The 13,260-nt window shown below is 36.7% G+C and overlaps 1 protein-coding gene across 3 annotated transcripts in view; it reads left to right on the top strand.

Annotated features, from left to right (window-relative positions):
• The window catches only part of GRIK2 (glutamate ionotropic receptor kainate type subunit 2), a 670,079-nt gene that overhangs the window by 399,564 nt on the left and 257,255 nt on the right, over positions 1-13,260 (top strand). For all 3 annotated transcript variants that reach the window (XM_047102336.1, XM_047102337.1, XM_047102338.1), the window contains exons 7-8: positions 5,772-5,915; positions 8,266-8,373. In XM_047102336.1, coding sequence (XP_046958292.1) covers positions 5,772-5,915; positions 8,266-8,373 — 252 coding nt within the window. The remainder of the gene's footprint in view (positions 1-5,771; positions 5,916-8,265; positions 8,374-13,260) is intronic.

The following is a 13,260-nucleotide window of genomic DNA, read 5'->3' as shown; positions in this document are numbered from 1 at the left end:
TGGGGTATTAAAGTCCCCTGCAATTACCACATTCTTATCAATAAGGTTGCTTATATTTGTGATTAATTGTTTTATATATTTGGGTGCTGCTGTATTCGGTCCATAGACATTTATAATTGTTAGCTCTTCCTGATGGATAGACCCTGTAATTATTATATAATGCCCTTCTTCATCTCTTGTTACAACCTTTAATTTAAAGTCTAGTTTGCCTAAGTATGGCTACTCCAGCTTTCTTTTGACATCCAGTAGCATGATAGTTCTCCATCCCCTCACTTTCAATCTGAAGGTGTCCTCAGGTCTAAAATGAGTCTTTTGTAGACAGCAAATAGAGGGGTCTTGTTTTTTTATCCATTCTGATACTCTGTCTTTTGGTTCGCACATTTAGTCCATTTACATTCAGTGTTATTACTGAAAGATATGGGTTTAAAGTTGTGATGTCTGTAGGTTTCATGCTTGTAACGATGTCTCTGGTACTTTGTCTCACAGGATCCCCTTAGGATCTCTTGTAGGGCTGGTTTAGTGGTGACAAATTCCTTCAGTTTTTGTTTGTTTGGGAAAACTTTTATCTCTCCTTCTATTCTGAATGACAGACTTGCTGGATAAAGGATTCTCGGCTGCATTTTTTTTTTTTTCTGTTCATCACATTGAAGATTTCCTGCCATTCCTTTCTGGCCTGCCGAGTTTCAGTAGACAGATCCATCACAAGTCTTACCGGTCTCCCTTTATATGTTAGAGCATGTTTATCCCTAGCTGCTTTCAGAATTCTCTCTTTATCCTTGTATTTTGCCAGTTTCACTATGATATGTCGTGCAGAAGATCGATTTAAGTTATGTCTGAAGGGAGTTCTCTGTGCCTCTTGGATTTCAATGCCTTTTTCCTTCCCCAGTTCAGGGAAGTTCTCAGCTATGATTTCTTCAAGTATACCTTCAGCACCTTTCCCTCTCTCTTCCTCCTCTGGAATCCCAATTATGCATACATTATTTCGTTTAATTATGTCACTTAGTTCTCTAAGTCTCCCCTCATACTCCTGGATTTTTTTATCTCTCTTTTTTTCAGCTTTTTCTTTTTCCATAATTTTATCTTCTAGTTCACCTATTCTCTCCTCTGCCTCTTCAATCCGAGCTGTGGTCACCTCCATTTTATTTTGCAGCTCATTTATAGCATTTGTAGCTCCTCCTGACTGTTTCTTAGTCCCTTGATTTCTGTAGTAATAGATTCTCTGCTGTCCTCTATACTTTTTTCAAGCCCAGCGATTAATTTTATGACTATTATTTTAAATTCATTTTCTGCTATATTGCTTAAATCGTTTTTGATCAAGTCATTAACTGTCGCTACTTCCTGGAGTTTCTTTAGAGGAGAATTTTTCTGTTTCCTCATTTTAGATAGTCCCTGGAACGGTGGGGAACTGCAGGGGTCTTCCTCTGTGCTGTCTGGAGTAACTTGCGTTGGTGGGCGGGGCCACAGTCAGACCTGATGTCTGCCCCCAGCCCACCGCTGGGGCCACAGACTGGTGTGTATCTTATCTTCCCCTATCCCAGGGGCAGGACTCAATGTGGAGTGGTGTGGCCTCTGTCTGGGCTACTTGCACACTGCCAGTCTTGTGGTACTGCTTCGATGGGATCTGGCATATTAGCCAGGGTGGATCTTAAAGTGCACAGGGGCAGGAGGGGCAGGCTCAGCTCGCTTTGCCTTCAATAATTGCTTCGGGAGGGGCCCTGAGGCAACCATAGGGAGGCAGACCTGTGGGAGGAATGGATCCTCAGAAGCACAGCACTGGGTGTTTGAGCTGTGCAAGCAAGTTCCATGACAGGAACTGGTTCCCTTTGGGATTTTGGCTGGGGGATTGGCGAGGGACATGGGGCTTCCCAGTGCCTTTGTTTCCTGCCAAGCTGAGCTCTGTCCTCCGGGGCTCAACAACTCTCCCTCCCGCTCTCCGACCAGAGCTGTTGACTTATAACATTCCAGATGTTAAGTCCCACTGGCTGTCAGAACACACTCTGTCTGGCCCCTCTGCTTTTGCAAGCCAGACTTTGGGGCTCTGCCTTGCCCATCGAGCTGACCCTCCATCACCCTGACTCCCTCCCGCCAGTCTGTGTAATGCACACCACCTCTCCGCCCTTCCTACCATCTTCCGTGGGCCTCTCGTCTACACTTGGCTGGAGAGAGTCCATTCTGCTAGTCTTCTGGCAGTTTTCTGGGTTATTTAGGCAGATGTGGGTGGAATCTACATGATCAGCAGGACGCAGTGAGCCCAGTGTCCTCCTTCGCCACCATCGTCTGAGTGGGTCTCGAGTATTTACTGCTTTATTGAAAAATAATATGGATTAATACATTCAAGTACTTATTGATATTTCATGTTGTAACTTCAAAAGCATTTACACTATTTTGCTTTATTAAATATAGAACTCTGAGCAAAAAAAAAAAGAGAAAGATATGAACTCTGCATAGATTGTATGGATTTGAATCCATTTCCACCTCAACATGCTAGGAGCTTAGGCCAGTTACTTAACTGTTCCTTGACTTAATTTTCTACTTAATACAAACTCAGTGGATTTCAAGTGGATGATGGCTATGAGAATTAAAGGGAATGGTTTAAAGGGAATGCCTCATACATAGTAAATACTAAATGAGTGTTAACTAATGCTATTACTAGTAGAAGACACATTTTCAAGCATATGCATTCTTGTGAAAATAAGAAAAACATTTTTGAAACACTAGAGTTTTCTCACAACTTTACAAAGGTGAAAGAATTTGTGTACATATAGATTTGTAAGTAAGACAGTGAAGTTGAGTCTGACAGGATATCAGGTATATACGGAAAATATCTCATTATTACATAAAACAACCAATTTAAAAGTAGGACAACAATAAATAAGTAGAGAGTAGTTTCAGAAGTTCTGTGTATTACTTTATCATAAATCAGCATATTTTAAACTGGAAATTCAAGAAATAATTTGATTAGCAAATTAAGTACTTATACTTTTTTTCTCCAATATTTCTCTTATATTTAATAAATATTATCTTTCTTTTTAAAATTTCATTTATCTTTTATTTTTTAAATTTATTATTTATTATCTTTTATAATTACATTTAAAATCATAGATCTTAAATAGTTTTATTATCAGCTAGTGTGTCCTCTGATCTTGACACTGAAACTCTGTTGCAAAAACAGTTTTTGAACTCTTAAATTAGTAAAATACTTTCTCAGCATTGCCATTTTAGATAAGATTACTATTCTAGGACATTCATATAAGTCATATAAGATCATGTAAGTCATATAAGATCACGTAAGTAAATCATGGCAGGATGGTAGTAATATTGTATTGATGTTCTTTTAGTTACTTTTGTGGGAATAGATAAAAATTTTTATCTTAAGAATTATTGAATGGTATTCAGCAATCTTCTAATTAAAAAAAAACTGTAGATGGGGCGCCTGGGTGGCGCAGTCGGTTAAGCGTACGACTTCAGCCAGGTCACGATCTCACGGTCCCGGGGTTCGAGCCCGGCGTCAGGCTCTGGGCTGATGGCTCAGAGCCTGGAGCCTGTTTCCGATTCTGTGTCTCCCTCTCTCTCTGCCCCTCCCCCGTTCATGCTCTGTCTCTCTCTGTCCCAAAAATAAATAAATGTTGAAAAAAAAACTGTAGAAAAATACATAAAAAGAAAACATTAAGTTCCATTAATTATTAACTCTCAAGAGTAATTATTGGTTTCATTTTGGTGTATTTTTTTCTTTTTGATCTGCTGTTGATATAACATGTAATATGGTGGTTAAGAATACTAGCTATGAGCAGAGAGTCTGTTTGAATCTGGGTCTTTCCACTTAATAACTGTGTGACTTTGCCTAGTTACTTAACATCTCTCAAAGTTGGTTTTGTCAATTGATGAATGTAACAATAGTGGTGCTTTTATTAAACCATTATTGTGAGAATTAAATAAATTAAATAGTACATAATGAAGTACATAAAGATGTATAATAGTTTATGCTGGACATACAGCTCTGTATCATCAGTGTTTACACTTAGCCTCATATCACATGCGATTTCTCATCTAATTGATTATTTTTTAAAACATAGTTTTTAGTTATATGTAATATCATTGTGATTTTATTGTGTTTCCTTAATTTGAACATTCAGTAAGTTTCCACTTTATAAATAAAAATAAATCATGTATGTAGCTTTTGTCTTATCCCTGATATCCTTATGGGAAATTCCAGAAAGAAATTACTGGGTTGAAAGAACATGGATATTTTTAAGGCTTCTTTTGCAAGTTGCAAAATTGCCCTTTATCTTTGTAGTGTGTGAAAGTGTTCATTCCTCTCCACCTTTGTTAACGGTGATATTTCTTTTTAATTTATTTTATTTTAAAATCAAATGTGTCTTTCGTATTGTGGTAACTGTTTTTATGACTACCTGTGTGCTGTATAAGATATGTCCCCTGAATGTTACTTCAGGCTAAAGACAAATATCAGTCTAATCCTCAGGCTCATGATGTATGCCTGTATCAACTCCATGATTCTCTTTTCACTTTGCAGCCATCAGAGTATGCGAAAGTAGTCAGCTGGTATTTGCAAAGTGAAGGTTATGAATCTGAGCTATATTCCCCAAAGATTTATGAACTATAAAATGGCATTATTATTATGTTCTGTCATTGCATTGTGCTCTTTAGCCGTCTTGCATTTTATGTGGTAAAGCACCTTAGGATCCATTTGCATGAAAGCTACTGTGTGTACTCATTTTGTATTGTATTGTGGCAAACGCTATAATCTACGGGGTTCCTATCCATTTTGGAATTCATTTCACAGCTCACTAATTGTGTGAATGAGAAGAGGAAATATGTGCTTTTATTCCGAAGCATGCCACGCAGATGGCCCAAAGTTCATTTCTAGCAGTACTGTCAGTGTGGCCCTCTTCTGTAGGTAGTGAGCCTGGCATCCATCCGTCAAACACAATGTGAGGCTCCATTTAACACAGCCGCTGACGGTCATGGAGCCTCTGGTTTGTTTCGACTTACAAACATTTTATTTTTTATCATCAGTTTCTAAAGTGGACAGTCATTTGAGCAGGTGCAAACACAGAATTCATATTCGTTTTACTTGAGAAGACAAAATGAACTTTTATTCATATGGAAATTTGGGGGAAAAGAAAACAGGACAGGGGATTAAGCTTAGTTTTTAAAAAGGGATTAATACATGTATTGAGATTCAAAACAGTAGCATTCATTTCTGAGATTGAATCTTCTGAAAAATTAAATTGAAGAAAAGATCAGGGGTTATAACGAAGCTTTTTAGGTGAATCTCCTTTCAAATCTCTTTTGTTCTTCCTATACAAGAAAATTGTTTATTTACTTTTATATATAATATGTAATTTATTTAATCATTTAAAATGTTCCTAATTGCATTCATTGTGTGTGTGTGTGTGTGTGTGTGTGTGTAGAGACAGAGTAAGACAGAGACAGAGGGGGTGGCAAAAAAATAAAATAATGAATGTCTTCACACATTTCCTACTTCAACAAAGATACTAGGACAATATGAAATTGGGTTATTACTTCAGGAAAGGGAGGATAGGTCAAATGTTCTAATGGAGCTGATATAGTAATTGATAACAATACCTTATTTAAGAGAACCAGATCATTGGAAATACTGTTTTCTCACTTACATAAAGATAAACTGAGTATTTGTTTCTCTTACCTCTTCCTTCTCTCCCCTTCCAAACCTTCTGTCATGGGTTTCACATGTTGTATTGACTCCATATTTCCTTTTTCTTGACTTTCAGACTGACGCTGCTCTAATGTATGATGCTGTGCACGTGGTGTCTGTGGGCGTCCAACAGTTTCCCCAGATGACAGTCAGTTCCTTACAGTGTAATAGACACAAACCCTGGCGCTTTGGGACCCGTTTTATGAGCCTAATCAAAGAGGTATGTCAGGAGAAGTACATGTGCCTATTCTCTTTTGTCCTCAGGGTGAATGATTTGAGATTAGTTCAGTTTTCTTCACAGGTGAACTTTTATCTTTTAATTAAACTTACTTTCTTCCTCCGTACAAGCAAAATTAACAATTTTCAGCTCAGGTCATGATCTCACAGTTTGCGAGTTTGAGCCTGGCATTAGGCTCTGTGCTGACAGCTCAGAGCCTGGAGCCTGCTTTGGACTCTGTGTCCCCCTCTCTCTCTGCCCCTCCCCCATTTTCTCTCTCTCTTTCTCTCTCTCTGTCTCTGTCTCTGTCTCTGTATCTCTCTCTCAAAAATAAATAAAAACATTAAAAAAAATTTTTTTAAAGAATCTCTAGTTCCTTGGCAAAGAATACCTATGAATTTTCCTTGTGTAATTTTTAACATATTCTCAGATAGGTGAAATGACACTCCCTGAAGAATATGTAGTTCATTTATTTGTTTCACATTCTACATTTACATCTGGTTTAAAACTGAACATCAGAGGGCTGCAAACATAGTGCACAGACTTGGCTAGTTGAAGAAATGCTTTCTGAATGCAGCATCTGAGTACTGAGATGTGTGTTCAACAGTCATATAAGAAACAGTTGTATGAAACTCACTATTATATTTATTGTAAGGTGTTGCTGAGGACCTTGTCCATTAAATCACACAGTGTGCCTCTTTATGAGGACCAACAGGAGACACTCCTCTCAGGTTTCACTGCCATGAAAAGTTGCTTCTCCTGGGCAGTTGGTATGTCTTAAAATATGGACCCTATGTATTGTGTTTAGATCACATTTTCTTCATTGCTTTGGTCACTAGGAAGGTCAGAGTTAAATTTGTGATTCACTGTTATTAGTTGTGCATTTTCACCTGATGAGCGTTTCCTTATACTGCCTTTATCCCAGATTTGTTTTACTATCCTACGCTTCTACTTCTGTACTTTTTTAGTGTTCATTTATTTTTGAGAGAGAGAGAAGCAGATTGTGAGCTGGGGAGGGGCAGGAAGAGAAGGAGACACAGAATCCAAAGCAGGTTCCAGGCTCCGAGCTGTCAACACAGAGCCCGACGTGGGGCTCGAACTCACAAACGGTTGCGAGATCATGACATGAGCCCAAGTCAGATGCTTAACTGACTGAGCCACCCAGGCGCCCCAGTACTTATTGCTCACAATGTCTATTTTTGTACTAATATGCATTTTTGTTAATCACCTGAGGTTATTATTTTTGAAAGATTTTGGGTTAACAATATTTTTTCTTCCTTATTGGAGACTGGTTAACACATGTTTAAACTCAGTGATGACATGTTGTAATATGTATGTAGATATGTATTGTAATATTTTCTGTTTTATTTGTAATTTATCAGCCTAAAACTGTTTTGGGATCCCTATACATAAGTATAGAAATACATGGAACCTAAGAAATGTAATAATGATATCCATTTGTAGTGCTTATTGAAATGTTACCTATAATCTATTTGGTTTTATTTGTTTGGATGTTGGTGTATATTCTTTCAAACATTTAACTGTAAGTATACATTACTTAAATTTTTCATATATAACTATTTTTCTAAACTATTTCTAAATAACAAATATGGAAAACATTAGTTTGTCTATGTAGCTAGCAGAATGAGAAAACTTTTTATATTAAAACTAAAGCTCAAAAATTTGTTTACCTGTGATGGGTGAACCCATTGTATAACTGGAAAATTTTATTTCCACTTCCTATTACATGGGAAGCTCTTTTTACATGAAGTATAGCTAGATATGAAGTAATTTGGATATATTTCTCCCAGTCTCACTTAAGGGAAAATAAAGTAATAAGTTAATTATTCTAAGAGGAAAGTGCATAATTGAAGTTGTATAACATAGGTTTTCCTAAATTCATTTTCTTTCCTTATAATAAAATAAGTTTATGTTCATATTAGTATGAATTTAGGAGTGGTATTTTATAATAGTAATTCTATTTGCAATCTCCAGTGAGACATTCACTATCTCATTTATTATAATACGTAACTAAATTATTGTCAGTTTGCTGAAGGAAGTTTGCTATTTAAAACATTATCTTCAAATTTCTCATAAAAAGTTATACCTACAAAGGGCACTATTTAAAATGAAAAATTTGTAATAAATTCTGCATTGTGACTAAGATAATTTCTGTAGAAAAAAAAGTCCTCTAAAGTTCAGAAGAGAAAAAAATGTTTTAAAAATTAGTAGTGATGTCAATTTAGGAGAAGAAAATAATGTTTGTTATTTTTTGTGTGAAAAAATGTTTTATCTTTTTCTTTCTTTCTTTCTTTCTTTCTTCCTTTACTAATCCATTTTTCTTTCCCTGTAGGCACATTGGGAAGGTCTCACAGGCAGAATAACTTTCAATAAAACCAATGGCTTGCGAACAGATTTTGATTTGGATGTGATCAGCCTGAAGGAAGAAGGTTTGGAAAAGGTACTTGAGTCATTCAACTTGTTTACTTTAATTATTAAATGAAACATATCTTACTGAAGAAATAGGGAAATATTCCCTCTCTTAGCCACATTTCATTGGCATTTAACTTTATTGAATAACTCTTAAGAATACATCTTCAGGGGCGCCTGGGTGGCTCAGTCGGTTAGGCGTCCGACTTCGGCTCAGGTCACGATCTCGCGGTCCGTGAGTTCGAGCCCCGCGTCAGGCTCTGGGCTGATGGCTGGGAGCCTGGAGCCTGCTTCTGATTCTGTGTCTCCCTCTCTCTCTGCCCCTCCCCCGTTCATGCTCTGTCTCTCTCTGTCTCAAAAATAAATAAAATGTTAAAAAAAAAAAAGAATACATCTTCAATTTGTTATATTGAGTATAATAATGGAGACTTAGTATTCAAGGATAATGGGTGTCTTAAGACAATGAAATATTTTATTTTCTCACCCAGGTTTTTCTTATACCATGAGATGCATATCATCTTTATTGACCTTAAGATTTAATACAGTAGTTAAAAATATTTATACTTTTGCTTGCCTAGAGTTTCCTATTTAGAGCAGGTCATAAAAAAAAAAAGAATTAAATACAGAAGTATGTTTCCATAGCTGGGTCATATTCATGTGAAATGTCTGAATTCATGTACACAAAATAAATTAGGTATGAACATAAATACACAGAATCTTACTTGATTCTGTTCATAGGGATTGAGGTAAGTACAGACAAGGATTACAGAATTTGGGTATATGCTTACTATAAAATATAGTAGTGTAAGTTTGTTTATATTTGTAATGCTTTCTTATTATGATAGACCCTATAAAGGAAACATTAGAGAATCTTTCTGTAGGTTCTAATGTGGATTATAGACAGACTCTGAATATAATGGTTACCAGGTACATGTGATGATCAGTCATTCGGATAAGCTATACATGTTACCTTGAGATTTCAAAAATAATTTTGTACACTCCTCTGAAATTTGAAATTTTGTTTTGATTAATTACACACAATCTTTATCTTCACGGGGCTTTTTATTTAGAGTGATCAGATAACACATTTGTGAATAAATACAATGGAAAAGTGTTTCAAGCTTTAAAAGAGCGATGAAAGACTATTTCTGACAAAGGATATAATTAAGTATAGAGTCATAGTATATGAGGTACTTTGAACTAGGCTTTGAATAATGGAGAATTATTGATTGGTAGAGATTGAGTCATTGCAAAAAGAGATAATAACATGTGTAAAGACATAGCATAGTGTTTGATTGAACATGTGTATATGTGTACGCACACTCACTCAGTGGGATGTAGAGCTAAAATGCTAGATTTAAGTCATAAAGTGAGCACCATGTTGAAGTGTTTGCAATGTATACAATACAAATTCAAAGGCCTATGAGATGCATTGGAAGACATTATAGTTTGAAATTATTTTAATATGAAGCCATGAAGTTAAAACTATTCTGAGAGTGGAAGTGAGAGATGAAGAAAGAGTAACAGAAGGCAGAAACTGAATCTTCATCGGTGTTGTTAGTTCAAGGAAGAGCAGAGCATTGGAACTATGATTGTAAGGAGTAATGGGGGAGCCAGGTGGTAAAGGTAGAAGGAGCCAATGATAAAAGAATAAATCAAAGATTGATGAAGAAATTAGTGGGGGAAATTGTCATTAGAGAGAAATTGGAAAAAAATCTGAGAAAGCACGTAAGGTACTGATATTGAGTGAAGGCAAGTTAAAGAGAAGGGGAATTAAAAGTTCAAATCAAAGGCTTCCCGTATCTTCAAAAATCAGTACATGAGTCATCAGCTAAAAGATGGTGGTGGGATTTAGATTGGTCAGATCTTAAGAATAATGGGAATTTTTTTGTAAATGCCATTGTGAGGGATTTGACTTTGAGTAGTAGGAGTAAATTGCTGCTAAGTAGCAAAATATACTCATATTTTAACTTAGTAGAATGGTTAAGAAATCAAGGTGTGGATTCAGACAGAATTGGGCTCAAATCCTTGTTCTGCCATTTTACTATTTATGGACAAGTTTCTTAATCTCTCCAAAATAAAGTGTCTTCAACTACATCAGGGGGTGATGGCAGTAGCTAATTCAAGAAAACTAATGAGTCTTGCTGACTTTACTTTTACTTTGTCCTGAAAAATATAGTTACCAACCCATAGATGTAAAGACAGAGTTCCTACTTTGATAGAGTTCACAGTTTGGAAGGTTCAACAGATGTGATCCAAGAGTTTTAAATTACAATTACAATTCTGTCACAAGTGTGTGAACTTCACCCTTCTACCCAAGTTGTCTGTGCCAAATTCCTCATCTCAAAAATTGTAGAGTGCAAAGGGCTTCCCTCTGGGACAGGCTGAAGTGAGAATATCATGGCCTCTGAAAGAACCTGTAAATACAATCTTTATAGGTGTCAAGGCTAGGAATTTAATTATCCTCAATTCTATTTTATCATGACTGGGTGAGGAAAATGAACAAAATAATGTGTAAAATGTTGGTTTTATCCATTACTTCTCCTCATGCCTACCACTTTTTCCTAGCTTTATCTTGGTAATCTTTGTCTAACACACTTCATTTATTCATTTGATTCTCTAACAAATATAGAGTGAACCTCTATTTTGTGCCCTCATGAAGGTTATACTCTAGTGAAGGAAATCTGCCAATTATAAATGGACTCACAAAAGTATAATATAGGATTATGCAGTAATAAGTGTTAAAAATAAAGATGACTTTTTAATATGTCATGAAAATCATGGATTTTGGATCACTTTCTGAAAGGTGAACCTTAGGACTGAAACAGTTAATAGGAAGAAGTCCATGCTTCTGATGTTAACAACTGTGGAGCAGATAAACCAGAAAGGAACAGGTTTGTTTCCAACAAACAGAGAAAGGTGAGGCATGTTCAGAGATCTGAGTTTGGGGTTGAAGTGTGACTATGAACACATCTTTTCCACTTATTGCCCAGAGATCAAATTGAATATTTTCCTTGGGACCGTGATTAGAACCCAGCCCATTTAGCCATTGTCTAAGAAGGGTCACTAATACTGCACACACAGCCCGTTGCGTCTTTCCATACATGCTCTCCAGGCCATGGGAGTGCCTGGAGAATAAGAATAAGGGGGTTAGGGGACTGTAGGTGCCATTCCAGATTTTGTCTACCTCAGGCAACAGGACAGTTTGTTTTCTTTAAGAGCTTGGTATTCAACATTCAAGAATAGGAGAAGGAATATAAGAATAAGTAGTTTTCCCAGCTTGAATTCTTCTGGTCAGTTTGAAGAACATATTGCATATTCTACTTCCAGAATATGCTTAGAATCCATCTATTTCTCTTCACATCCATTGTTGTAATCATAGCCAGGGTACCTTTCACCTGGACTTCTACATCAGAGCCCCAATAAGCCTCACTTTTCTACTCCCCCTTACAATTCATTCTTCACACAACAGTAGCTGGAGCAGTGTCTTTAAAAGTAAATTGATCCATGTCATTGCTCTGTTTAAATCCTTTCACTTATTTCTACTGTATTCTGATTAAAATCCAAATATAATTTACAAAGTACTGCCTACCTCCCCTCTCAACTCTCATCACCATCTTAGATGTTTTTTATGCTTTAATTACACTGGCTTTTGTTCATTTTTTACACAGACACAAAGCTTTCTCTATTACTTTGGCAGTAGAGTTTTCCCAGCCTGGAAAACCAACCCCTAGCCCTTTGCCTGGCTAACTCTTACTCATCTTGGGCGCCGGGGGGGGGGGGGGGGGGCTCTGGTGTCACAGATTAAATCTTTCTTTCTTAGATAGACGTCCCATAAGCCTAAGCAATTTTAAGTTTTTCATAGTGCCCTGTACTTTTCCTTCCTGGCACATATTACAATGTGTTATTATGTATTTATGTGTACTTTTATGAAAAAAATGACCATGTTCCTAGCCAGTCCTATTAGATAGAAAAAAATTGCCCCCAGTCCCACTATTTACATATTCAAGGCCTAGCAAAGTCTTGGGCACAAAGTATATCCTCAAGAAATATTGACTTGAATGAATGAAGGGTCACGGTCACCATGAGAATCATAAAAGTTACTTCACATAGAATGCTTATTCAAGTGTCTGGTGCAAAGTTGTTTTCCTATGGCACAGCATTAAATTTTTTTTTTTTTCAGGTTTGCCCCACACCTACACAGTGAGAACAGAGAAACCCAGTAGTTAGTCAAAGGGCTGGGGTTATGAGTCAAGGCTTCAAGGGGTACAGGATTTTAGAGTATAGGAGAAGGGATCACTGAAGTCTGAGCTTACAAGGATGCACAATGCATCCCACATAGCAAAGTTTAATCTTGACATTCCAATTCTTATCAAAGAGTAAAAATAATGATTTATATAAGTTCCCCTTTTTCATCATATAAGTTTATGGTGTGGAAATAAACAAAGACCACTTAAATGAGAACAAACAGAAGTTATTCAGAGTTTCCTCTAGCCACCATCACTTGCATTTGGCAGAGATGCAAAGGTGGGCAGGTCAGTGGAAAAACTTTATCGTGGAAAAAGAGGCCTCAGATGTGTTCTGATTGGAGATTGTTGACATGAGGAAATGAGATGGGCTAATGAGAAGCAGGGCATTTAGGGTGATTGTTTTGGAGGGCATATTTGAGCTTCTCTGATTGATCCTGAGTTGGAATGGTGGCAAAAAATAGGGAAGCTGGGGGTTATTGAATAAATTTTGACCATTTTGGGCTGATATCTTAGAGGTTGTGGTTGGCTTCCCATGTTGTTTGCTCCAGAGGCTCAGGGTCAAGTTCTATTTTCATACATGGTCAAACTGTTGTCTATTTGTATATTCAGTCTGTCAATGGAATTACTGAAGTTACTTGACAGAAGAGGAAGAAATAGAAAAAATAAAA

Source organism: Lynx rufus, unplaced genomic scaffold, assembly GCF_022079265.1.
Source record: "Lynx rufus isolate CCGP_SWC_20201006 ecotype Redwood Valley unplaced genomic scaffold, mLynRuf1.p SCAF_6, whole genome shotgun sequence".
NCBI classification, from domain to species: Eukaryota; Metazoa; Chordata; class Mammalia; order Carnivora; family Felidae; genus Lynx; species Lynx rufus.
This window is presented reverse-complemented; position numbering and strand designations above follow the sequence as displayed.